Source organism: Annulohypoxylon maeteangense (assembly GCF_022496945.1).
Source record: "Annulohypoxylon maeteangense strain CBS 123835 unplaced genomic scaffold GGS22scaffold_2, whole genome shotgun sequence".
Lineage (NCBI taxonomy): Eukaryota > Fungi > Ascomycota > Sordariomycetes > Xylariales > Hypoxylaceae > Annulohypoxylon > Annulohypoxylon maeteangense.
Window position 1 is genome coordinate 1,594,463 of NW_025953249.1, and position 23,779 is coordinate 1,618,241.

At 48.2% G+C, this 23,779-nt stretch overlaps 8 protein-coding genes across 8 annotated transcripts; 3 read left to right on the forward strand and 5 right to left on the reverse strand.

Annotated features, from left to right (window-relative positions):
• Positions 1-634: 634 nt before the first annotated feature.
• GGS22DRAFT_66205 (P-loop containing nucleoside triphosphate hydrolase protein) lies at positions 635-1,830 on the forward strand. The gene is made up of 2 exons (XM_047967717.1): positions 635-1,029; positions 1,106-1,830. Exons 1-2 carry the CDS (start codon positions 732-734, stop codon positions 1,690-1,692), a joined length of 885 nt encoding a protein of 294 aa, XP_047822859.1. The 5' UTR covers positions 635-731; the 3' UTR covers positions 1,693-1,830.
• Positions 1,831-3,728, reverse strand: GGS22DRAFT_66206 (extracellular mutant protein 11-domain-containing protein). Its single transcript, XM_047967718.1, has one exon. It carries the CDS (start codon positions 3,621-3,623, stop codon positions 1,968-1,970), a length of 1,656 nt encoding a protein of 551 aa, XP_047822860.1. The 5' UTR covers positions 3,624-3,728; the 3' UTR covers positions 1,831-1,967.
• An 867-nt stretch (positions 3,729-4,595) lies between these two features.
• Positions 4,596-6,434, reverse strand: GGS22DRAFT_66232 (uncharacterized protein). The gene is made up of 7 exons (XM_047967719.1): positions 6,133-6,434; positions 5,916-6,008; positions 5,706-5,750; positions 5,585-5,650; positions 5,174-5,527; positions 5,019-5,115; positions 4,596-4,784 (listed from the first exon to the last, which is right to left on the reverse strand). The coding sequence occupies exons 1-7, from the start codon at positions 6,166-6,168 to the stop codon at positions 4,717-4,719; spliced, it is 759 nt and encodes a 252-aa protein (XP_047822861.1). The 5' UTR covers positions 6,169-6,434; the 3' UTR covers positions 4,596-4,716.
• Positions 6,435-6,501: 67 nt separating this feature from the next.
• On the forward strand, positions 6,502-7,695 carry GGS22DRAFT_66256 (uncharacterized protein). Its single transcript, XM_047967720.1, has one exon. The coding sequence runs from the start codon at positions 6,712-6,714 to the stop codon at positions 7,450-7,452; it is 741 nt and encodes a 246-aa protein (XP_047822862.1). The 5' UTR covers positions 6,502-6,711; the 3' UTR covers positions 7,453-7,695.
• GGS22DRAFT_184604 (MFS general substrate transporter) lies at positions 7,538-9,484 on the reverse strand (the record flags this gene model as incomplete). The annotated part of the gene is made up of 5 exons (XM_047964205.1): positions 7,538-7,915; positions 7,972-8,304; positions 8,354-8,504; positions 8,563-9,081; positions 9,138-9,484. The coding sequence occupies 5 exons, from the start codon at positions 9,482-9,484 to the stop codon at positions 7,538-7,540; spliced, it is 1,728 nt and encodes a 575-aa protein (XP_047822863.1).
• A 1,666-nt stretch (positions 9,485-11,150) lies between these two features.
• Positions 11,151-12,458, reverse strand: GGS22DRAFT_184605 (uncharacterized protein; the record flags this gene model as incomplete). The annotated part of the gene is made up of 1 exon (XM_047964206.1): positions 11,151-12,458. The coding sequence occupies one exon, from the start codon at positions 12,456-12,458 to the stop codon at positions 11,151-11,153; it is 1,308 nt and encodes a 435-aa protein (XP_047822864.1).
• Positions 12,459-13,179: 721 nt separating this feature from the next.
• Positions 13,180-16,601, reverse strand: GGS22DRAFT_152941 (WD domain-containing protein). The gene is made up of 3 exons (XM_047959767.1): positions 16,384-16,601; positions 13,638-16,320; positions 13,180-13,578 (listed from the first exon to the last, which is right to left on the reverse strand). Exons 1-3 carry the CDS (start codon positions 16,492-16,494, stop codon positions 13,241-13,243), a joined length of 3,132 nt encoding a protein of 1,043 aa, XP_047822865.1. The 5' UTR covers positions 16,495-16,601; the 3' UTR covers positions 13,180-13,240.
• A 1,463-nt stretch (positions 16,602-18,064) lies between these two features.
• GGS22DRAFT_66296 (histidine phosphatase superfamily-domain-containing protein) lies at positions 18,065-23,273 on the forward strand. The gene is made up of 4 exons (XM_047967721.1): positions 18,065-18,148; positions 18,257-19,505; positions 19,569-22,636; positions 22,700-23,273. The coding sequence occupies exons 2-4, from the start codon at positions 18,470-18,472 to the stop codon at positions 23,144-23,146; spliced, it is 4,551 nt and encodes a 1,516-aa protein (XP_047822866.1). The 5' UTR covers positions 18,065-18,148; positions 18,257-18,469; the 3' UTR covers positions 23,147-23,273.
• The last annotated feature ends 506 nt before the right edge of the window (positions 23,274-23,779 follow it).

The following is a 23,779-nucleotide window of genomic DNA, read 5'->3' on the forward strand; positions in this document are numbered from 1 at the left end:
CTGGACCTTCACATGTCGAACAATTCGAGGGCGCTTATGGATCTGAATGAGGTCATGCGTGGGTTTGCGCGTCGTATACTTTTACTACTAGGTACGCAATAATGTTCACCATCACGTGTGTATTTCGTCTCATTTATGTATAGGTGTCCTTCTCTTCGATTAATGATTGATATAAATCGTCTAACTACCAGCCATTCTCCCTATAAACCCAGTCTAACAAGCGAGAGTTACCATCTAATGTTAAGCTCAAGTTTGGGTAATTAACCGATACAAGTACCTAGGTAGGTAGTTTGACAAGAGCCGAATGTTGTTTTGATTGCCGATTCTATGTTAAACCCCTTTTGACATACTGGACAGATAACTATAATCTTAAGCTAAACTTGGAAAGAGCCATATCCCAACTAAAGATGAGTTATTAACATTATTTAAGAAGGAATTTCGAAGACTATTAGATCATTGGTTTACAAGAGGTTGGCTCATAAGCACAATGTACAGAGTAGCATCGGAACATTTAGAAGCCATTAACAATCCCCCGCATTTCCCCATCTCCACAGCCCTAGTACCACAGAAGTTCTCCGTGAGGAATCCCGTTGATAGCGTGCCTACCTAGGTACCTAGTTTGTAACGCTACAAGGCTTGGGGTAACAGACGTCAGCCGCCTGAATAACCGAGCATATTGGCCTATCACAAGGAAATTTCCAAAGCTGAGAGACAGCTGTAAGGTCACCAAAATGTCTACAACGGAGATAATCGACGATAAAAGCCCTATATGCATCCCCTTCATCCTTGAACAGTATAAAAACCACAGCGCCTCAAATCCTACCAGCCCCTTTATCATTGGCCTTAATGGCGTACAAGGCGCCGGAAAGACAACTCTAGTCACGGCACTGGCTTCAAAGTTGCAAGATGGCGAGGGTTTGCGAACATTGGTTTGCAGCATCGATGATTTCTACCTACGACATGAGGATCAGGAGGTACTCGCAACATCTCACCCGGACAACCTCTTAGTCCAGGTTCGAGGAGAGCCTGGTATGTCAGCTTAGTCTTAGTCACAAATCGAAGGCTGTTTTCCTTTTCGTTGGTTCCTAATATTATGGTGATATAGGTACACATGACATGAATCTTGCCCGACACTTCTTCACAGCATTGCGCGAGGGGCAGCCAATAAGAGTTCCCCAGTATGACAAATCGGCCTATTCGGGCAAAGGTGACAGAGTCCCGGAGTCGCAATGGGAAGAGGTCAACGGCCACGGCCAACCCAAGATTCAGGTAGTCATTTTTGAAGGCTGGTGCGTTGGCTTTCGACAGTTAGACTCTGCCGAGGTGTCAAATAAATGGAATGCGCCCAGTCGAACACTGAACAAGCATTCTCTAGAACACCTGAATTTCATTAACGAGCGTCTTGGAGACTACGACGTCATTACAGACACATTTAATGCATTCATCCATATCGATGCCGAAGATACTGAGTGGGTATACGACTGGAGGCTAGAACAAGAAACAATGCTGCGGAAGCAAAGGGGTACAGGTATGACGGACGATCAAGTCGTCAAGTTCGTCGATGCTTATTATCCTGCGTATGAACTCTTTTCCGACAGGCTGAGAGAAGGGCTGTTCTCGGACAAGCCAGGCCGTCAGTTGAGATTAATTGTCGGTAAAGACAGAAAAGTCAAGCAGACAGTTATCATTTGATACATGTGAGCAAGTGGGTATCTTACCAAGTAACCTCTATGCATACCTAATAATCCCGACAACATCGTTCATCATCTAGCACAGGGGCTATTTTAGATGAGCAAGCATCGTGGAGCCAGCTAGTGTAAAGCAACGGTAGCAAGTCCGACCGACCAAGTTAATACACATTCATAAACCATCCCGGATGTCCCTTTGAAATCCGAGTTCATAAAATTCGTTGACCATAGCAACCCGATGAAGTGGTGATTAATATACTGTTTTGCGGTTCATCCATCTCAATCGAACTCCTTCCCTATCATCATGCCTTCACCCTCGCTTTTAAGTTCTGCAAGAGTATAATCGATCCCTTGAATTTTATTCCTAACAGCCTCACCTCGCTCAGCAATTTCATTCTCGAAGCCCTCAATCACAGATCGCTTCATTTGACGGGCTTCTCTAAGTCGGTGCATGACGTCCCCGAATCTTTCGAGGAACCAATCACCGGAGGCCTCCCAGTCGTTGATGGTCATTTTAGAGAAGAACTCTGTCTGACTTGGCTGGTCTTTGTCGAAGAACATATCAAGTTTCTCTGGTAGGGTGCCTCGAGGTGGTCCTATCGCTGACTGTGCCTCTGCTTGAGCCGGGTCGAAATCGAATGCTTCCTTTTTCAATTCTGCGTAGTCCATTGCTGCTAAAGCGCCGTCATCATAGTCTGTTTCGTGTTGGCGCTTTCTTGAGTTAAAGGGGCGCTTATCTGCCGATGGACGAGGCATGGCGCTTTCGCTAAGCCCTGCTCGGGCCTTACTACTCCCCGCAGCGAAAAGCTGTCTACTCAGGTGAAGCTTGGGTTTCGTCACAGGCTTCGGTGGAGGTGGCGGTTCGATCACGCTCTCGGTTTCTGATTCGTCGTGATGGCTCACCATAGGAGTATCGGTGTCGGCAAATATGGTTGAACGTTGGGGGTCGTGCTGTGTTTTCACTCTCAAATGGATAGAGTTCTCCGATCGTACTTCGTCTAGGTCATTACTGGGGTCTTGATAGGGTTGGCGTGCAGGTGAGGATACGATATTCTCTACTTGAGGATAAGCAGCTCTTTCTGAAAAGGAACCACGGCGGTTAGTACGTAAAGTTAGGGCCTTCGGATGATGGAGCCGCTTGGCAGAAGGCGTCTTCTCTGGGCTCTGGTATGGGCTATCCTCCGACTCTTGATCAGGTTCAGGTTCAGGATCGGGGGAGGCGACTATTCCCTTCAGACCGATACGATGACCCCTAGCATCTGGTGTTGAAGCACTCCTAGTAAGAGGACCACCTACTACGTCTATCAAGCCGTTCGGTCCTATGGTAAATGGAGCATACTGATCCGGTATATTGACATTATCCTTAACGATAGGGCGAGGTTGGGGGGTGTCTCCTCTCTGTTGGTGTTGGTAAGTAGGCACACGAAACCGATATGCAGAAGCGGCGGCCGCGTTCGCATCAGGGTTACTACCGCTGTCGCTAAACAAGGAACCGTCGACAGTTGACCCTTCCCAAAATGGTGCTGGCCTCCTGGAAGAAGATTGAATAGGTTCGGAGGCGACGCCCCTTGCTCGTGACATATTAAGTGACGTATCTCGGGCATGACTAGTACGACCGGTCGGAACGGGTAGCCGAGCGGCGGCGGCGGCGGCAGCTCTGTTAGAGTTTGCGTTGACGATGGGGGCGCGTGATCGTGGGGGTGAGTTCTGGGTCGTTTCTTGTATTGTTTGGGTCTTCTGAGTCGTCTGGATTGGCAGGGTTGCCGGTGGTTGTAACAAGACGTGGCGCTGGGGAAGATGACTCTGGCCCTGAGTATCATGTCCTGGTCCGGAGGCAGAGGCGGTGGGAGCAGGCTGGCTACCATTGAGCCCATTGCTGGTTACCCAGGCCTGCATTTTTGTTTTGGATTGCTTCAGGAACTGTGTAGGCGGCATCTGGACGTGGGCAGACTTTGTGATGGACCGAAAAGAAAACAACACAAGCAATATTTGTTTACTTTGCGTAAGCCTTGACTATAGCCTTTACGCGTTTCTATTGTTGAGATGTTGGCGTGGTCCAATCTCGACGTGTTCGGCCAAGGATGGTAGTCGAATGGGTGGACGAGAGAGGACAAGAAAGATAGAGCCGTATTATTATGTATGTATTATGCCGCCATGCTGTGCCCGATGCGACGACGAGGTTGGGTCGCAATGATCACTTTGGAAGTACGAGAGGGACTGGATGCAGGGTGGCTGACGATAGTCCAATGGATGAGATGGCGAAATGAGTAGAGAATGTCAGGATGGTTCGACTGGAGGGGGAATTGAGGATGACAAGAAGCCTCGCGACAACTCGTTCCTGCACTTTCGACACTTCCTACTTCCTGCACGCCTGCACGTCGTCCCAGTGAAATTTACAAGGTTTAAGTCGCGTCTCCAATGACCAGTACCTGCCGAGTTTAATAGGTTGGGTGGGTCTAGACTCTATACCCTAATCCAACGGATCTAGTGGGTTTTAGTGGATCAACGTTTCGAGCACGGATCACCCCCGGATTCTTTAGTTCTTCTTCTTCCAAAACCCCGACCACTGCAGCACCGACAACTTGGCAACCCCCACGACATTGTCTAACAGGTCGCCTCACCTCGCCCTCATTTCTCCAGATGCGCTAGATGACTTGTTCTTGCATAACCTTCCCGCCATCATGTGTTACTCGACCATTCAGATGTTGCGAAGCGTCTATCTACTTGTTCGAAACGAACAAATCGAACGGTTCTTCCCGATGCAATACTACCTAGGTCGCGTCTAAGTCCTCGTAGCCGTTGGGCAGCACATATATCTCTTATCCAAGACCTCTGCATTTGCAGAACATATGTCTACGGGTTGCTTGTTGAGAATCTCCAATTGCTCTTCATCCCGCCGAGCTCTCCACACCTACTGCTCCTCTTCTATGTAGATAGCATGCGAGCACGGAGAAGAGGTACATACCAGACATGGTGGTGTCAATCATTTCAACTCCCGCGGTCAAACTCCAATCGATCAACTATGAGGCTATAGGCTACCATGAAGGGACAGCGTCCCACCCAGAGCTTCTAAACTTTTATGAATCCCCTGACTCACTTCACTCAGACAATTAGCTTTCTCATATACACCAGCTTTTTCATATACACCACGTTTACTACACCCTCCAACGTTAGTGGTTGATACCCAGTATGGGAAGATTAAGTCGCAATTATGAGTTGTTAAACCAGGTCCATGAGTCCTCTGACTCTCGGTTAGGTTGAAAGGAGGGGCGGCAGGACACGTTTTGAGGTGGGAATAAACGACCCTATACAACATCGAGATATACTTACTTGGCATTCTCTCACCCTCCGTGACTGTCACAAAGATGTCGTCTCCTTTTCTAAACACCTCATACCCGAGACGAACATACCAGTCTTCGTTGGGAACCTATGTGTGACGACAGGTTAGCATCGTTACAACCAGTAGCAGTGCTATCACATCTTACTCTCGGCTCAGGAATACGCCCACTTCCATATAGAATCTCCCGTGTCTCAGGTTCAGTCTGCGATTCCTTTGATAAGGTGTCCAGCGCCACTATTTTTGCGTTCATCGGGCTCTGTGTGGCTATTTCTTCGGTTCTAGACATGGTCCCGGCGCCAAACCCACCACCATGCAGAGCACGCGAGATGTAGAGCCCGTGAATCCAGACTGTTCCGGTAGGTGGAAGACCCAGCTTCACATCGTCCTCAGGTTCGTGGATGGCAACGCAAACGTGGCCAATTGGGATGAATTCGGCCATAGTTGGTTGCCGCGGAACAAGCCGAACTTCTGTTGCCGTCTCTCTCAATGGAGTCGACTCCTTTTTTCGCATTCTTAGCTCATCCAATACGTGGTCAAGTGACTACACCATACATACCTTCGGGTAGGCTTCGATGTGCTTCTTAATCAGCGCGTCCCTGTCCGGGACTGTATCCGAAAACACCTAGCCCCCCAGGTTACCATCTGTGGACAAATCAGGATGGAATAATAAAACCTACAGCCCAATAGAATATCTTTTCGCCTTTCTTTGCGGCGTCTACCCACTGTACCAAAGAGAATCAGGAATTGCCATTTAAGGAAAGCCTAAGTTGCCGCTGCTGTTGTCGTTGTGACACCTCAGGTTGGTGTGACATCTCATGGTTCATACCTAACTCCCCGTCTTTCAAACACGAAGAGCAAAAGGGGTGGTATTCTGAAGATGTGCTCACCTGGGGTACTTCATCGGCTCTCCATCCACAAGCCACACGCTGATCATACATCCTTTGTACATGCTCCGAACTCGAGGGGTCCCATGGTACGAGCTAGTCCAATCCACTACATCAGCGTTCATTCTCGGCACATATATGTATAGTATATCAATGAAGGTGAGGAATGTTTAATTATAATAGCCCCGAAAAGCAGGTTGGTGTTTAATATGAAACTGACCTCTATCTTCCAAGCATGTCTAGACATAATTGGCATCAAGTTGTGTGAGATGAAAAAGAGAATGAGAAAAAGCCTGATTGTTATTTCCAGGAGCCTATCTGGACGCTATCATCCCAAGTATCAGCTTTATAAGTAGCACTTTAGGTACTAAATCGTATAATCTGAGTCATACGGCATACGGCTATGATCCTTCATCTGAGTTGCATTTATGTACCCCGGTATCTTATGCACTGCTTTTTTCGGACTTGATATTCTGTATTTGCCGTCAGTCAATGCTATATGAAATATATGTACTTAGGTACCTAGGTCCCAGATATCGACAAATATGTCAAAGACTCTTCTGTCCGAACTCGGTCTATTAATGCCAGGAAAGGGCGTGACGAACGGACCACGTTCAGCACCTTCCATCGGACTTAAGAGGCCGAACGTTGTATCAGATCATAAGGTTCAACATCGCAATTCAATTCGCCGAATGCGATTGCCGATTTTAATAGAGACACAGTATCCCACAACAATTCCGTGAAATTCTAGAGTTCTTCTTGTTTTTATACAATTACATGTTCTCTAAACTCATTCGTCATGGGAAGGAAGCGCAAGAGCGGAGAGGAGCAGCCCGAAGCCACCCCCACCTCGTCTTCCAAACAGCCAAAACAGCCAAAAGCAAGTAAGGAAGAAGAGAAGGAGGGAAATGCCCCTCAATCGCAAAGTAGCAAACAACCCGACAACTTTGAACTATATCCGGCCTCCAAAGTTTATCGTCTGATAGAACCTGGTCCCGTATTGCTGGTATCGACAGGGTCGCTGGCCGATTCAACACACAATGTCATGACAATAGGTTTCCATATGGTCATGCAACACGAGTCGCCGCCTCTGATCGGAATCAGCCTGGGGCCATGGGACGCTTCCTTCGCAACCCTCAAAAAGCAGCGCGAATGTGTGCTAGCCGTACCATCTGTTGAGATGGCCGACGTGGTCATTGATATAGGTAATTGTTCTGCGGACGACAACGAGGTCGAGGAGGCTGGCGGCAAGTGGCAACGCTTCGGACTAGAAGCGCTTCCAGCCACGAAAGTTAAGGCGCCTCTGGTCGGTGGTGCTGACGTCATCGCGAATATCGAATGTGTCGTCGAGGATACGAGGATGGTCAGCAAGTACTCTATGTGGGTTTTAAAACCGGTCAAGGCCTGGATCAACCCGAATAAGAAGCCCGGAGAGGGCGGAAAGATGTTTCATCATCGCGGTAACGGAACATTCGTCGTCGATGGAGAAATTCTAGATTTGAAGGACAGGATGGTCAAATGGCAGGAATACCAAGATTGAATCGCCGTTTTATGATTGTGCCTAACGGCTTTATAGTACCGACTACCTAGATTCGTAACGACGATCGGCATTTTATTTTAAAAGTTTACTGGACATCCTGCTTCTTCTCTTCTAGTTCGCTTTCGCCTGTACTAGTAGCTACTTCTGTCGCCACTTCGGTCGTCTTTCCGGACTGGTCATTCTCGCCCTCTTCTTTCGGTTCCTCTTTCGGATGGTTCCCCTGCGTACCTAATCGAATAAAAGGAGAAAACAGCACACCCAGTGCAGAGAGTGCTACTGATACCTGGAAAGTTCTTGTGAATTTAAGCATCGGGTCAGCCATACCCTCCGGGGTCAATTCTATGGAGCTAAATACGGCGGTCGAAATTCCCATGACGGCGGCGTTAGCCAATCGGATGACTACGTTGAAGATACCACCTGCTAAGGACTGCTGATGCTTAGGTAAAGACTGCATCACATACATCTAAAACGAAAAAGTCAGATGAATTATTTCAAAGAAGAAACCAGAGTCAGACTTACGTTTGCCACGTTGAACTGGAAATCCGCGCCAGCGACATTGAGAATCAGCGCTGGGAACATGAATGCCCAATAGTTGCTATCAGGCTTCATGAAGGAAAATAGCAAGCTGGCCCCGAGGTAACATATGGCGCCGATGATCATAATAAGGGTATTATTGACGACATGTAAAATTCGGCCGGCAATGATGTTCCAAATAAGTCCTGCAATGGCCATTGGGAGCAAATGCACCGCAACCATGAGGGTCGAGTATTGCTTAATTTCCTGTAAGAAGAAGGCGGTCCAGAAGCCGCTAGATGTGAAACCCATGGTGCCTAGAAGGACAACGGCAATAATCTAATATCATCAGTGCCGTGTGGGAATACGTGTCGAGTCTAAAACTTACAAGACTGAAATTCCTATCCTTCCAGATATGGGGAGGCATTAAAGGAGTAGGGTAGATCCTCTCCCATAACACAAAAATAACCAGTAATGCAATACCAACGACTATCAGCGCAATTACAGTTGCACTTTTCCAACCATCTTCGGGACCAAGGCTAATTTCATTAGTATATGAAATCTTTTTTTTTAAAAAAAAAATCGAGGAACGCTTACGTCAAACCTGCGGTAAACATGCCTGTTCCAAATATCGTTAGGATAGTACCGACATAATCGAATTGCTTCAACGAGCTTAACCGTTCTCTCAGGGGAGCTCGGTCGAAGTTTTCCACATTCGGCACAGCCCAGATCGCGTGGACCGTGAGAACTGCCCAGATAATACAGAGCATGATGAAGGCTGCTCTCCAACTAGAGAGCTGCGTCGCAATACCGCACAGGATAGTGCCGAAGACGAAACCCAGAGGGTTTCCCGCGCTAAATGCCGAGAAGGCCATGTTCTTCCGTTTCGAAGGCGTTGAATAGGCGGCCCCTAGAATTCCAATCGCTGGAGGCACCACCATTGCAGAACAGCCTCCAAGTATACCGCAGACGATCAGCATCCAGAAGGGGTTCCGCGAGAAGGCAACCAATAGCACGAATGCACTAAAAGACGCCATGCCGGTTATGAACATGGCTTTGCGGCCAAGTAAATCTGCAAGTTGTCCTAGGGCAAGCTGAAGAGCTCCGGCGACGAGACTAGAGTTACTGTCAGCATCGCAGGATATAAGGTCAATAATGTGCACTGTTCGTACCTTGTCGATGCGCTGATCCATGCGATCTCACCTTGGGTCATGCCCAAGTCTTTAGAGACGGGAACAGTAATGATCAAGGCGACACCTGTAAGGAACGAGGTGGTGGCGGTCGCGACGGTGGCCTGGAAGACGAAGGAGACCTCCTGAAATGTGTTCTTGAAGCATTCTGGCCGATCTCCGAAGCTCGTCTTAATTCTCTGGAGTCTCGAGAGACCATCTTCTTCGTGGCTATTCACAACCGGCGCCTCCTCTTGGATGCTTGCGCTTTGTGGTGTAACATCAGTTTCCTCTCCGATCCTGGCCCGATCGAGAGAGATTTTAGTGATCTCATCTGGTGGCGCCGCCATGGCTTTCGGTGTAAGTCAAGGAGGTACCTAGATCGGTAAACTTGTTTGTTCCTTTTCTCCCTACCACGCAGCTAAACCGTTCCGTTTCACATTCATATAACTGGCAAACTCTGCGCTCGAGCTCGCTCGCACATTGACATTCCCCAACTGTTGGTTGCGAGAGTTTGCTTGGTCAATCACGGCTATAAGGCTATTAAAGCGCGAGCACTGTAAATTTTTAAACCCAGCAGACCTGGTCCCCATACCTGGTACTAGTAGCGCTGCTTACATCCCACATCCCACATCACCCATCTTCTACCCCTGAGGGCTCTTCATTGGCTGGACAACATCAAGATTATGGAACCCCGTCCGGGGCGCCGTTATGGGGCTCATGCGGGTCGGTACTCATTTCGGAGCTCGCTACGTAATGTCGGATATACACCTAACAAATACTTGTATGTTGTTTAAAGTTAGCTGTTTTCAGCTTGATCACTCTCAGGAATGAGTCAACAGCATCGTATGACTGGCCACTTATACACACCTATGTACATATCCTCCTCCCACATGTATCACCGCTTAAGTATTTACGATGCCAAGCAAGAGGAACCAAACCTCTGATAGATGGCTGGCTGATGGACATACCCATTTACCTATTTGGGAAATACACCACAAGTGTGGTGATACCCGCCACATGCAGATGTCCGGTGGCTTTACTGCTAACGAGCGCCACATGCAGATTTAGATGACCGGTCTATGATACGCAAGACTGTTCTACAGTTGTTCAACTTACATTTCACACATTACGGAGCCTTGTTCTGACTATTGTTTTGTTTAGACAAGCTGGCAGTATCACTATGAGGTGAGTATTTAAAGCGAAACTGAAGTCAGAGATGCAATTTTAAGCCATGCTTCCATCTCAACGGTCTCCATACAATTAGATCGGCCAACGATTCATAATGAAGCGACGAAAATGATGAAAGAGTCCCACTCGTCCGCACCCGCAACTTTCTTACACACATGGTGGGATGTGGGATATCGTCGTTCTGGACTTCATACGAAATCGAAGCTTTACTCTTTTCTCGCCGATTTTCTCCCTTCGAATAGAACGGTTCTCGCCATTGCTTTGTTAAGATGTTATTATCACTCTCGGAGCCTGGGTATTACGGCAACTCTACCTACCTACGGAATTATCGAAATGCTCCTGTTCTAAACCCGATGCGCCAGAGCCGAGCTTCCAACCAACACCCCCAACCCCCTGACTCCGTTTGTTACTCGGGGCTCTTACACACCTCGGCTCAAAGCCTAGCTTTGTAGCAAGCAGATGATATCCTAGACTATCATGTCTTTCCGAGTCAGTAAAATATATGAGATCTATGATATAGCGATATTATGGCAAGAGGTCCGAATTTTATAGGATCACTTCGACTTCTCTGAACAACGTCACGCCTGCTTTAAGTTTTCTCCGTTTATGATTTTAAACAATCAAATGGATATCAGTTAAGCTACCGCAGTGCTGTAAATATGGACAAATATTAATATATTAAAAGCCATCATGGACATCTTACCAAACTCAGCATTCTTCCAAACAGTAGGGCTTCTTCGGCCATACAGGAAACAGTACCCTAAGGTTCCCAGCAATCATCAAAACCAGGATCTCAATACAATACCACTCCGCGAACAACTCAATTTAACGGTGTTTAGGGGGTCGCTCCTCCCACACTTCTGAATTTTCCGAATCCCCATAATACCCGTCCTGATCATCTTGATCTTCAGAGCCCTTCTCACCGCTTACGGAACCGGCTTGCTTTCGCTTCGTGCGGATGTATAAGTTGCCTCGTATATGCATAGTCGGAAGCGCTCGTATGCACTCCTCGAACCGAGAGAGCGGTACCCCGGTCTCGAGATCGATGTAGACGTTCCCATCGACCTCGACGTGCCTCACATCACCACCGCCGCCATCGCCATTATCTTCTTCGTCGCCGTCTGCTTTGCCCTGACTTGGCTCGGACCCCGAATCCCCAACAACTGTCTCTTCATCTCCGGGCAACCCATGGTGTTCCTCATCCATAGGCTCCGGATTTAGCTCCGGGTAAAGCGGGCCATAATCCTGCCCCTGCTCCGGAAACCCATACGCACCGGCGCCCCTATCTTCACCATCATCTTTCTCGTCATGGTCTACCGTCCCATCGCTACTAGCATCCTCCTGCCCCGTCCTGACAGGCCCACAGTACGCCCATGGCGGCGCACGCGACCCCCGCGCTCCCTCCCCTAAGTCCAAGGTCTCGGATCCCTGGTTCCGCTCAAACGACCAATTCGACCCCACCAACGTCGTCCCGCCCCATTCATCCGACGAATCCCCTCTCCACCGTTGATCTGACGCTGAGTATACCGACGACGCTGCCGGGTAGTGTGGATCTACCCCCCACGACGTCGGTAGAACCTGCGGTCCTGGCGCGGGTGCCACGTAGAACTCCGCGAACGGTGTGCATTCAGGTGTGCTGGGCGGGATATTCTCTTGCCCAAGGGGGACGTCTGGTTCTGGGGTTCGCGGCGCTAGGGATGGGTCCATGGTGTTGGCGTTGGTGCGGTTAGATGTAAGGTTTTCGTCCAGGACGATACGACGCGCTGTGCATCGTCCTGTGAATGCTCTGGCTGGATCTCGCGTGCGTGCGGCTAGGGGCACTTGGTAGCGCCCGCGCCCGCGCTCGGTGGGGGTTTCTGGTGAAAAGGCTTGACGGGCGGAGAGGTTGTAGGGGATGCCGAAGGGCCCTGGCGGGTCTGGTTGCTCGCCTGGGTAGACCGTTTGGGGGTCTGCGTTGTAGGGCCCGTATAGGCCGCGCATTGCTGCTGTGAGGTCGTCTTCTATTGGGCCGTAGATTGTGGGGTAGCTGAATGGAGGTTGCTGCTGCGTGCTGCAACCGTGTGTCGACGCCTCTGGGGAGGCGGGTTCCGAGGAGCTTGGCTCGCACTTGGGCGTTTTGGTGCCGTGGTTCATTGTGATGATGGTGAGGTTGTTGGTATCTAAGACGATAGGTGTATGTGTTGTCTAGGAGATTCTGGGTTCTCTATTGCTGTATGATTGGCTTTGCTGTTTTGGAGAGGCAGGGTCTTATCCCTTGGTTAATTGGTTGTTGGATTTGAAGAGGTGGTCTAGAAGGAAAGGCTTGGAATAACTAGGTATATTCGTCTCCAGACGTTGCGTTTCTCGAGAAGAACAAGATAATGTACTGTATGGTAAAGTGCTGGAGAGGTGGGTTTGTTTATCAATATTTATAAAGATATTGATGGTGGACTGTGGGTATAGTTGAACTTTGTCTACATCACGAGCGGAGGATGGGAAGTGAGTGTAGATAGTATTAACGTCAAAGACCGTGATCAGAGGAAGGGAAGAACTTAAAGATGGAGAACATTGCATATAGGTACATATATACATTTTTCTAACGGTTGCTTGAGTGACGAACTGAGAAGAGACGCGTGATTCATATGTAGACTAAGCTTTCTTGACCTACTAGCTTTTCGTAGATGCGAAATCTTTTATATTTATATTATCGATGAACTAAGCAATAGGAGACGTGGTGATTTATTGTAGGTACCTAACTTGGCGATCGTTCGGTTATGTGGTTCTAAGAGTCAGTCTGTTTGTCAAGGTACGAGTATGATATCTTAAGCTTAGTATGACAGACACGTTGATGAATCACATATTTGACGGGAAGATCTTTAGGTTCAACGATATTTGGGTTAAAAATAGGTATGATATTATATCCCCTTAACTCCCGATTAAGTCCGTGGACTTCTAAGGAAGTTCACCACTCCACCGCAATAGCTGACTAGGTTATCCAGCCTATCGCATTCCTGCGCCTGGTGTTTCTTCCATTCCGCCAGGGCGTTTGTTAGGGTATCACTCTCCAAGATAAGATCGAAATGTAGGCGAAGGAAGACGGCCATCCACGCCTGAGTGAGTTCGTAGTCGCGCCGTGCCACGAGGCGACTAGTCATGGCACGAATGAACTGGAGCAATTCATTCGATTCATCATTATCACCGATTACGAGAGAACGCAGTTCTAAATCAGCTGTCGCCGGTGACAAAGATTTGAGGTATTCGATGAAATCATCAACTAATAAATGTTAGCTTACAAATGATAGTATTGCGAAAGGTGAAAAGAGTAAGTCTTACAATTGCCAGCAGAAGCCCCCGTTTGTAGTTTGCTAGCGAATGCTTGTTCCGCCCTGTTGTGGTCGAAGCGAGTAATTCTTGATTGGCTCTGGTCTTGGCCGGTTTTCAAACCTGTTGCCTCCGAATTTGACGATTCGGTATTAGCTGCTGATGGTAAGAAGAATGGCGCCTTCTCTGGGGCTTTCGGTGCTTCTTTGGGTTTGTTTCTCTGCTTGATCAGGTCAAGGTGTAGTAGAGTCTGCCATCTACTTCGTGGCACCAAACTTAAAGTCATCATGTCAGCACTAAGCTGATCCAAGTTAGGCGGAGCGACATCATCTTCCGCTTCCTGAGATGTTGCCTCATCGAACGCGGCTTCAAGCGGACCTTGGCCTCCTTCTCCCGATGCTGTTGGACCCGATATCTGTTTAATCGACTCCTCCGATATTTGTCGAGTCGGAACATGAGTGAACAGAGTCTTATTGTTCCAGATACTGACACCTAACTCCCCTTCAGTTGCCGCAGCTAGATATTCGCCTGTTGCCGAAAATGCTAAAGCTGTACACGGCTTTTCTAATCGGATAGCATCGATTAAATGGCCAGTTGGCAGGTCCCATACTCGTATTATGGCGTCCTGGGAGGCTGCTACTATCCAACGGCCGTCGTTAGAAAATATGAAATCGTTTATTTTGCCTTGGCAACCCCAAAATTCACGGATAGTCTGATTTGTTTCGATGTCCACCACTCGAATAGAGTTGTCGTCGCAGGAGAAAGCTATTAAATCATTCGCTGGGTGATAACAACAACCCGTTATCCCCGTCATCGGTGCCCAATTGATTTCTTCTAGTAAATTTCCTGTAAGTAATTCCCAGAATTTTACCTTTCCGTCTAGAGAGCAGCTGATCACGTATTTATTCATAGAGTCGACAACGATTCCGGTGACAGCTTTCGTGTGCTTCCCCGTCCCTGGTAGGAAACCGGTAGCAGAGCGGGCCTGGAGCTGTACCACAGTGTCTGCCTGCCTTAATTGCTGCATTTTGACTTGTCGCGCTTGCGCTGGTGTGAGTTTCGATGGGAATCGTTGGCGATGCAATCCCGACTGTAGGTTGAACATATCAACGGATCCACCAACAGATCCGACGACTGTGAAAGTTCCGCAGGGACTCATGGTCACGGTTGACACATTTGCACCGTCGCCGGTCTGGAATGCCCATCTGCCTGCTCTTTTACGGCCCCAGAACCATGTCCGAGCAAACGAGTCATCCTTATGCGCTGTAACCACGCTCTCCCAACCTGTCATGCCACTAACTTCAGCGTTGATGGGCTTTTTCTGATTTTGAGATTTTTGCCACAAAACCTGCTTCCCAGGCATGGCGCCCATCCCGCCATCTCTGTTCAACGAACATGCTATACAAGTAATTTCCGGCGCCTTTAAATCATCGAGTGTGGTAGTTGGGCCACGGCTCAAGGTGCTGCTGTCAAGTATTCCATATTTCTTAGCCTTTTTGCGGATATTGCCCTGACTCAGTTCAGTGCTTTGACCATCGCGACGAAGACTCCACCCCCAGAGACTTCTGTCTCTGCCACCACTAAGAAGCCATTTGTTGCCTGCTTCAGCACCATCGAAATCAGATGGCAAGAATTTTAAGCATGTGACCGGTGCCGCATGACCGCTTCTCGTATGTAGGATTCGTGGTATCGGTGAAAAGGGGGTCTCGTCGAATATCCAGGTCTTCAAGGAGTTGTCCCTGCCGCTCGTGACAATGACTGGCTGACCAGCAAGGAACTCAATCTTGCTTACACCCCCACGGATCGAGGCTCCCTCTTGTGTCGGGGGGTTGTGGGCGCTTCTAAGAACACCCATAATTCTCCCACCCTTATTAAGATCCCAGAACGTAACATCGCCGCTTAATTCTGTTGCTGTTGCCATGACTCCATTCTCGCGCCCATCTTGACCTGCGCCAATACCATCTGTACGGAACGAGATACTCGTGACAGGCGCATCCTCCGTACCCGCGTTAACTTCCAGCACCTTCTTGTCTGTAAGCACATTATGGATGACCAACGGGCCCTCAGCATATGCGATCGCCATTAACGAAAGCGCGGGGCTCGGCTGCATGCAGGTGACAGCACCACAGTTCGAAGATGGTGGTAGGAGAGTATAGATCAACTTTCCGGTAGAAACATTCCAGATTTCGACCCAACCGTTCCGACGTCCAGCAAAGATCTTGTTCAGGTATGTTGGCATAGTACATATACCACCGGTAAGTTCGTTATCGCCCTTCCTAGAAGCCATAGTAAACAAGGTGGTATAATGTTCTAGAGTTGCCGACTTCCACACTTCTATCCTCGTCAAGCCGCACGCAACAACCCAGGAGCCGAAAACAAGAATTTGTCTGATAGGCTGATGAAGATCGGGTGGGAGTTGCAACTCGCCTACTTTCTTCCCTCTCTGGAATATCCAAATACCCTGTTTGGAACCCTCGCGAGGGTCGCCCCAAGCGGCAAATACTTTCTGTTTCCAGGCACATGTCGCAGTGATAGCGTATGGGGTCTGAGGTCGGGTCATAAAGACGAGGTTGAGGCCGCGTTTGAGGTCATAAGTATGGAGAGAACGGCCTATAGAGGTTGTAACCTGGAAGGTGGTGTTCCCCAGAGGGACGGATGTAAACGGGACATTGGTAGGAGAGACGAGACCGATAGTCTAACACTTCATCATTAGAATCAAGACCCTAAAGAGTCTACTTAGGTAGGTATATAAACATACCCGATATGGAGCAAAGATCCTGGACTGTTGCGACGAAGAGGATTGAGGTTTCGCGACCGCATTGAGCTTCTGTCGCTTGACCAAACGTCCTTCATGCTCTGAATGCGGCATTGTGATAGAATGCGAAATGCCTCACAGCATGGACAAAAGATCCCCTATTAATCGCACATAAACTGTCCGGGTCTTGTCGCATTCGATAATCGTCGCGTAACTCTGCTTGAAGCTGCATGTAGATGGAACTTTTTTTTTCTCGAGTCGGAAGTAAAGCTTTTTTTGGCCGACTCCTGCCATACAGTGAAGTACCTATGGCCCCACCATACATCCACGGATGTACATGTACCACGCTGCAAGATCTAGACAATTTACCCATCTAGACGTTTAAGAAAATATAGAAATATTCTGGTATATGATTGAAAGTATAAAAAAATATAAATCATTAGATCCATGAGAACTACATTCTCATATCCCCCTTTTGAACGTCGTTGAGCACTTGAAATTTTAAAGACTTGAGGGTATCTTTGACATTGAATTTCTTATCGTTATCGTTATCGGTTGTACTCGATTTTGGATCCACTGTACATAGATACGGTCCCCCACATGATAATCAAGGTGTTTCGGCTCCGGATTCTACAACCTTGAGAATCGATCCTTCCGTCAGGTGATGTTCCGAGGTCACCTTTTAATAAATGCTTAAATGCGCATTGCGTAAATGCGCTTTCGATGCGACGTAATTCGGTCGTCATTGCATTTACAGCTCTGCTTTAAATGGCGCCTAGCCAGGCTATTTGCTTCCAGCTTTCACCGCCTCGCTGCTTGCCGAAAACATCGAAAACGACAGTCGTAGTGCCAAACAATGGTCGACGGTCGTATCTCCAGTGAACACCACACAATCCCAATTATTAGGTCTTATTGGCTATTAGCCCCTGACTATTTAGCGTACTACAGGGACGTCAAATATATTGGCATGTGCTTGATAGGCTAGCATGAGATAAATAGTAGGTACCTAGTACCTGAACACTTCTATGTTTAAAAGTGCCGACCAGCATCGACATCTTCTTTCGTACTTATCTGTAGTGTGGGATGCAAAGCTGAGATCAGAGAATACCTGCATACATTTAGGTACCTACCTACACACGTTATCAGGGTTGTCTAGGTACTCATAAAAATTCACATGTGGTAACCTACACTATTATTCTAGTCGTTTCCACCTTTAGCTCTCCGTTCTAAGAAATCCCTTACCACCTGAAAAGTGAGACCTCGAGCTTTGTTTAACGGTCTAGAATTCTCACTGGTCCGTTTGCCCGCCACGTATTCTTCTGGCCACGGGTTACAGATGCAACTGTTGAAATCCTTCACTCTTCCAATGAACTTTCAGTGAGGCTCTCATAATGTATCCTTAAAGTTGTCGAATTCCTGGTTCCCGTATACGCGACCCACTTCCAACTATTACTAGGTTATTACCTGGTGCGGTAGACTGAGAAATAAATAGGGTCTCAAGTCGATATTCTCTTCAAAAAGGATTAATGAAGCCAATGCCCGAGTTTGTCTCACTATACAACTTTTATACTAAAAAAAAACTTAATTGCCTATCTCTTCATTCATTTATTCGATCGCAGATACCTACGAATTGGTTGCGCTGCATTAACTACCGGTACCTGAGACAATTTTTAGTCAGGGGGCGAACAAAATTCTATTTGCCACTGGCTTCGAAGTACGAACTTCGTCTTGGCTATTAGACCGTTTACCTATTATTAATAAGGAGCGGGTGAGTAACCACATATTCTGCAGGAGCATCCAAAAGCAACTTCCCAATTTCCCAACATCTTACGGAGTATTCTGTAAATACATGACTAAACTTTTGGGGATATTACAGATTAAAAAAGGGGAAAAAGCAAGACAAGGTTTAATTGTTCGTTTTGATAGGTTCCCGTGAACTTACCAAATGACGAAATAGTATAGTAAAACCTTCTCACTACGGCGGAACACACACTATAGCACAAGAGTTTAAAAGTTTTAGCGGGAAACGGCTTCCGGTGTTGTACCAGGTGTACCAGGTGTACCCGTGGACCCGTGTCTCTCGATAAGGATGGAGACCGATAATAATAATAATCCGGGTCGCAGCAGCTCCGGCAAGAGACTTTCGGCTTCTTCTTCTTGGTCTGTGTCTCAAACCCGCACTCGCTCTTCTTCATCCTTAGCTAGTAGCATCGCCAGTTCTATAACTGGTGGGAAAAGCCGACATGCTGAACCAGTTGGCACTACTGATGTATCTGTCGAGCCTGCACGTTTGTCAATGCCTCTGGCCAGACCATTAAAGCTACCCCATCTTCCGTCGTCTCCATACACTCGACGCGAGTCATCCAGTTCCGATATTTGGAGTCAAGATTTTCATCCCTCGGCTGCAGGTGTTGACGAAGTGGCTGTCGAGGATATCGATAACACTCCAAAATTAGTGCCCGGCCATTCTTTTCCAGATACAAGTTCTCCCTACCATCTGCCAGATCCTGCCGTTAACCCTCCTTCTTCTTCCTCCGACTACGAAGCAGGGAAGCGAATTTCTGTCTCTTCCATCTTTTCCCTATCTTCGTCCCGTGGCGTTGCAAGTTCTGCTCCGTCCACCAACGGTTCCGACAGTGGTAGTGCTCAACGCCCCACTTCCATCATGGCCTCCGGCAAGGGTTTAGGCCCATCTCCAGGTCAATCTGAGTCCAGTGTGTCAAATGTGACAGTCACCACGTCTTCTAACTTGAATAACCAGAATCCCGTCAGCGGTCCTCAGCTGACCCCGCGGGACGCTCATGCCAACCCTTTTGAGCTCGTAAAACGAAGCACTGCACCCCCGTCCAATCCGGGCCCTCGACCACAGGTGACTCGATCTCGGAGTAGGGCAAAGCGCCGGTTAAGTGGTAGCACTGCAGCGAGTAGCCACAGTCCCAGTAGTGACCGGGCTCCTCAATACAAGGAGAAGGAAGAGACTAAACCAGCACCATGGGGTATAATTGGTGTTTGCGCTCTGGATTCCAAAGCCAGAAGCAAACCAAGCAGGAATATTCTTAACAGGTTGATCGCAAATCGCGAATTCGACGTAATAGTATTTGGGGATAAAACAATCTTAGACGAAGGTAAGCATACTCATCATTAACCCGGTACCCTGTAAGTAACATAAGATACTAATAACTGAGCAGAGGTGGAGAATTGGCCTATATGTGATTACTTGATATCTTTCTACTCGGACGGGTTTCCTTTGGAAAAGGCTATCGCTTATGTTAAAGCTCGGAAACCATTCTGTGTAAATGATGTTCCGATGCAAAAGGTACTTTGGGATAGAAGACTCTGCCTGCGAATACTCGACAAAATAGATGTACCGACCCCTAAACGTGTCGAGGTAAACCGTGACGGCGGGCCGGGTATATTAAACTCGGATGTTGTAAAACATATAAAGGATGTTACCGGCATCACCCTCGAGCTGAGTGGGCCAGAAAATTACCGTGTCCCTCGCAAGGTGGAGTTACTCGACGATGGGGACATTCTGAGCGTGGACGGCACTTTACTAAAGAAACCATTTGTCGAAAAACCAACTAGCGGTGAGGATCACAACATCATCATCTATTTTCCAAAGTCATCTGGCGGAGGCGCCCGCAAGCTCTTCAGGAAAATCGGCAACAAGAGCTCGGAATTTATCAAGGACCTCATTATTCCCCGCGCCATTACCGAGCCGGAAGGCAGCTTTATATATGAGAAATTCATGCAAGTGGACAATGCCGAAGATGTTAAAGCTTATACGGTCGGGCCACACTATTGCCATGCTGAGACGAGAAAATCGCCCGTTGTCGACGGAATTGTCCGGCGCAACACCCACGGCAAAGAAATCCGTTATGTTACCGCGTTATGCCCGGAAGAGAAGGAAATCGCAAGCAAAATAGCAAACACGTTCGGTCAACGAGTTTGTGGTTTTGATTTACTTCGAGCTGGAGGCAAGAGTTATGTTATAGATGTCAATGGTTGGAGTTTTGTCAAAGACAACGAGACCTATTACGATCACTGTGCGAGTATTTTAAAGGACATATTCGTCAGGGAGAAAATTCGTCGCGGAGGGCCAACGCCACCCCTACCATCTCCCACTATATCCGACATTGGCGACCCGTTAGCGAAAGCTCTACTAACTAATAAGGAGAAAGATTCGCAGACAAGTACAAGGCACCCAAGTCAGACAAAACTCATAGCAAGTACTACAGGTACACTTTCATCCGAGGATAATGCAGAAAGCAAAGATGAGCAGAGCGCAGGAGTTCCCGTTCCACCTAAGTCAGATTCAGGGGCGACGGGCATCGCAGCAGGAATACGGAACAGCATTATCAGTCCGATAGTATACCTTGCTGGCGGGTCTACTTCGAGTAGCGTACCAGCTACAGCCCCGCCAACTCTCCCAGCTACCCCTTCAACGACAGCGGAGAAGATCGACGAACAGACTGAACAGCCAACGCCGCCTCCGCCTCCGCCCAAACACTCATGGAAGCTCAAAGGCATGGTGTCTGTCATTCGACATGCCGATCGCACCCCGAAACAGAAGTACAAGTTCACATTTCATACACAGCCATTCATTGACCTTCTAAAGGGCCATCAGGAAGAGGTCCTTCTTATTGGGGAGCCAGCCTTAGCTAGTGTCCTCGACGCGGTCGAATTAGCTATCAAGGCTGGCGAGGAAGATCGAAATAAGCTTAGATCTCTACGCAATGTCTTAGTAAAGAAAGGAGGATGGGCAGGTACGAAGGTTCAAATCAAACCGATGTTTCGCAAGAAGAAAACGGCCGAGATGTCGGCTGAATCAACTCCCAGAGTTACCGAAGGGGTGAAGATGGAGACCGAGGTTAAGGACATTTCGCTGAAAGAAAGGCCAGGTAACAGTAATCAAGACCAAGATCAATCTCCAACGATACAGCCATCGACGGCCGAAGATGGTCAGCGCGAACTTGACACGTCGGAAGCGCTTGTATCTGATAATGAACTTCAGCCGAGAAACCCGCCGCGACGCCAAGATTCAATGTCAGGGGTAACAATGTCAAAGTTTACCGCAGCCGACAATAGCTTTGTTCTCGATAAGTTGCAGCTCATCGTCAAGTGGGGAGGCGAACCGACTCACTCGGCCCGATACCAGGCCCAGGAATTGGCACAAAATATGCGTAACGATTATCTCTTGCTAAACCGTGCTATTTTAGATCAAGTACACGTCTTCAGCAGTTCAGAAAGGCGAGTCACTGCTAGCGCACAGATTTGGGCGGCGTCATTCATCGATAAGAACGATATTCCTGAAGACTTTATTACTATACGCAAGGATCTGCTCGACGACTCCAATGCTGCGAAGGATGAGATGGACAAGGTCAAGAAAAAGTTGAAGGGGTTATTGCGCAAGGGAAACGAGCGACCGTCGCAATTCGCTTGGCCCGAGGGAATGCCCGAACCCGCCGAAGTACAGACACGAGTTGTACAGCTGATGAATTTCCATCGTCGTGTGATGCATTACAATTACAGCAAATTGCAAAGTGGCGCCGTCAATTCACTCAACGCAATCAATTCTCCTAACTCGGACAAGACGCACGCAGAAGGATCTAGCACGTCTATTGCATCATCACTCTCCCAGGCAAATGCAATCAACAATATCCAGACTCGATGGTGCTGTGGTGAAGATGCCGAATTATTCCGCGAACGGTGGGAGAAGCTCTTTGCGGAATTTTGTGATCACGAGAAGGTCGATCCTAGTAAAATCTCGGAATTGTATGATACAATGAAATTTGATGCCCTACACAACCGCCAGTTCCTCGAGTGGGTCTTTACTCCGCCAAAACATATGTTAGAAGAGGAATTTGGTATTACTATAAACCGCGAAGGCAAGACGTCGCCTAAGGAGTCCGAAGACGGCGTCAAAACTGCTGATAACAGGTCTGACAAAAGCCAAGTTCTGAGCTCCTCTCCCGAGGAGAAGGTTGACAAATTAGATCGGCTCGACAGGGCGGAAAGGGCCGATAAGTCAGAGGCGCAGAAAGCTGTTAAGCGCATTTTCCGACGAAGATCATGGATGAAGCATCCTCACGAAGTCGACAGGCCCGCCGAGTATTTTCACTTACCCAAAGGGAATAATCAGACTAAAGCGAAGACGGATGAGTGTTTTGAACCTCTCAGGGAGCTTTATCAGTTAGCCAAGGTTTTGTTCGATTTCATCTGCCCACAAGAATACGGCATCTCGGATAGCGAAAAGGTATGCTCATCCCTGGCGTCTTGACATGATTTGGAATTGACATTTATTGACGTTATATTGCAGCTCGAAATTGGGCTCCTTACATCTCTCCCCTTGCTCAAGGAGATTGTCCAAGATCTCGAGGAGATGCAGGCATCAGACGATGCCAAATCATTCTTTTATTTCACCAAGGAATCACACATCTACACGTTGCTCAATTGCATCCTCGAGGGTGGTATCGAGACGAAGATTAACCGTAGGACGATCCCAGAACTTGATTATCTCTCGCAGATCTGCTTTGAGCTATACGAGTCGGAGACGAAGGGTGCAGTAGATGCGCCCTCCGCCGATCAGCCTACGTTCAACTACAGCATCCGCATCACGATCAGCCCCGGCTGTCATATTTTTGATCCGCTGGACATACAACTGGATAGTAAACATTGCATCGGTTGCGCGCCGCGCAGGAGCCTGACGCCTCACGCGGACTGGAAGAAAGTTATCGAGACGCTCAGAGATAAGTTTCATCAGTAAGTTTCCACAACGTAGCGTTGCCGACGTAATAGCAACAAGGGAGAGGCGGTCTCCGTTATCCTTGATGGGATTGCTGACTGGCGATAACCAATAGGGTCAAACTACCCAAGACGTTCCTTGCGGTAAACCTCTCGGACGCCTTCACGTTCCAGGAGAAGGAGCGTCAAAATTCCGAGGCAGAATGTCTCGAGAAGGACAACGCTAGCAACGATACCGACGTCCTCGAAATGAAGACTCGAAAACCTTCACACCCTTCATCGACAAAAGTCGATCACGGTGACGACACCGAAGCACCAGCAGTTATTGATGAGCGGCGTCTTCCACCTCCTGCTGCAACGTTTAATACGGCTGCTCTCCCTCCGGCCGCAGATGCGCCGGGAATAACGGGCCCCTGAAGTCAGAAAATTTCCAAGGCGGGAAGACCATTCGACCATCAGCAGCAACAGCAGCGATGACGCTAGACGAGATGACGGTCTGCATGAGCGGCACGGAATCCGGATAAGGAGCCGGCGAATTAATAGATGTTGCCTATATGGTACCGGGAAAGCCAGGCCATTAATATGATGTTTCGTCTCCTTCCCCTTCCCGGCCGCCCAGCCAAGCGGTGTGCAAAGGGGGAGGAGAGAAAAAAAA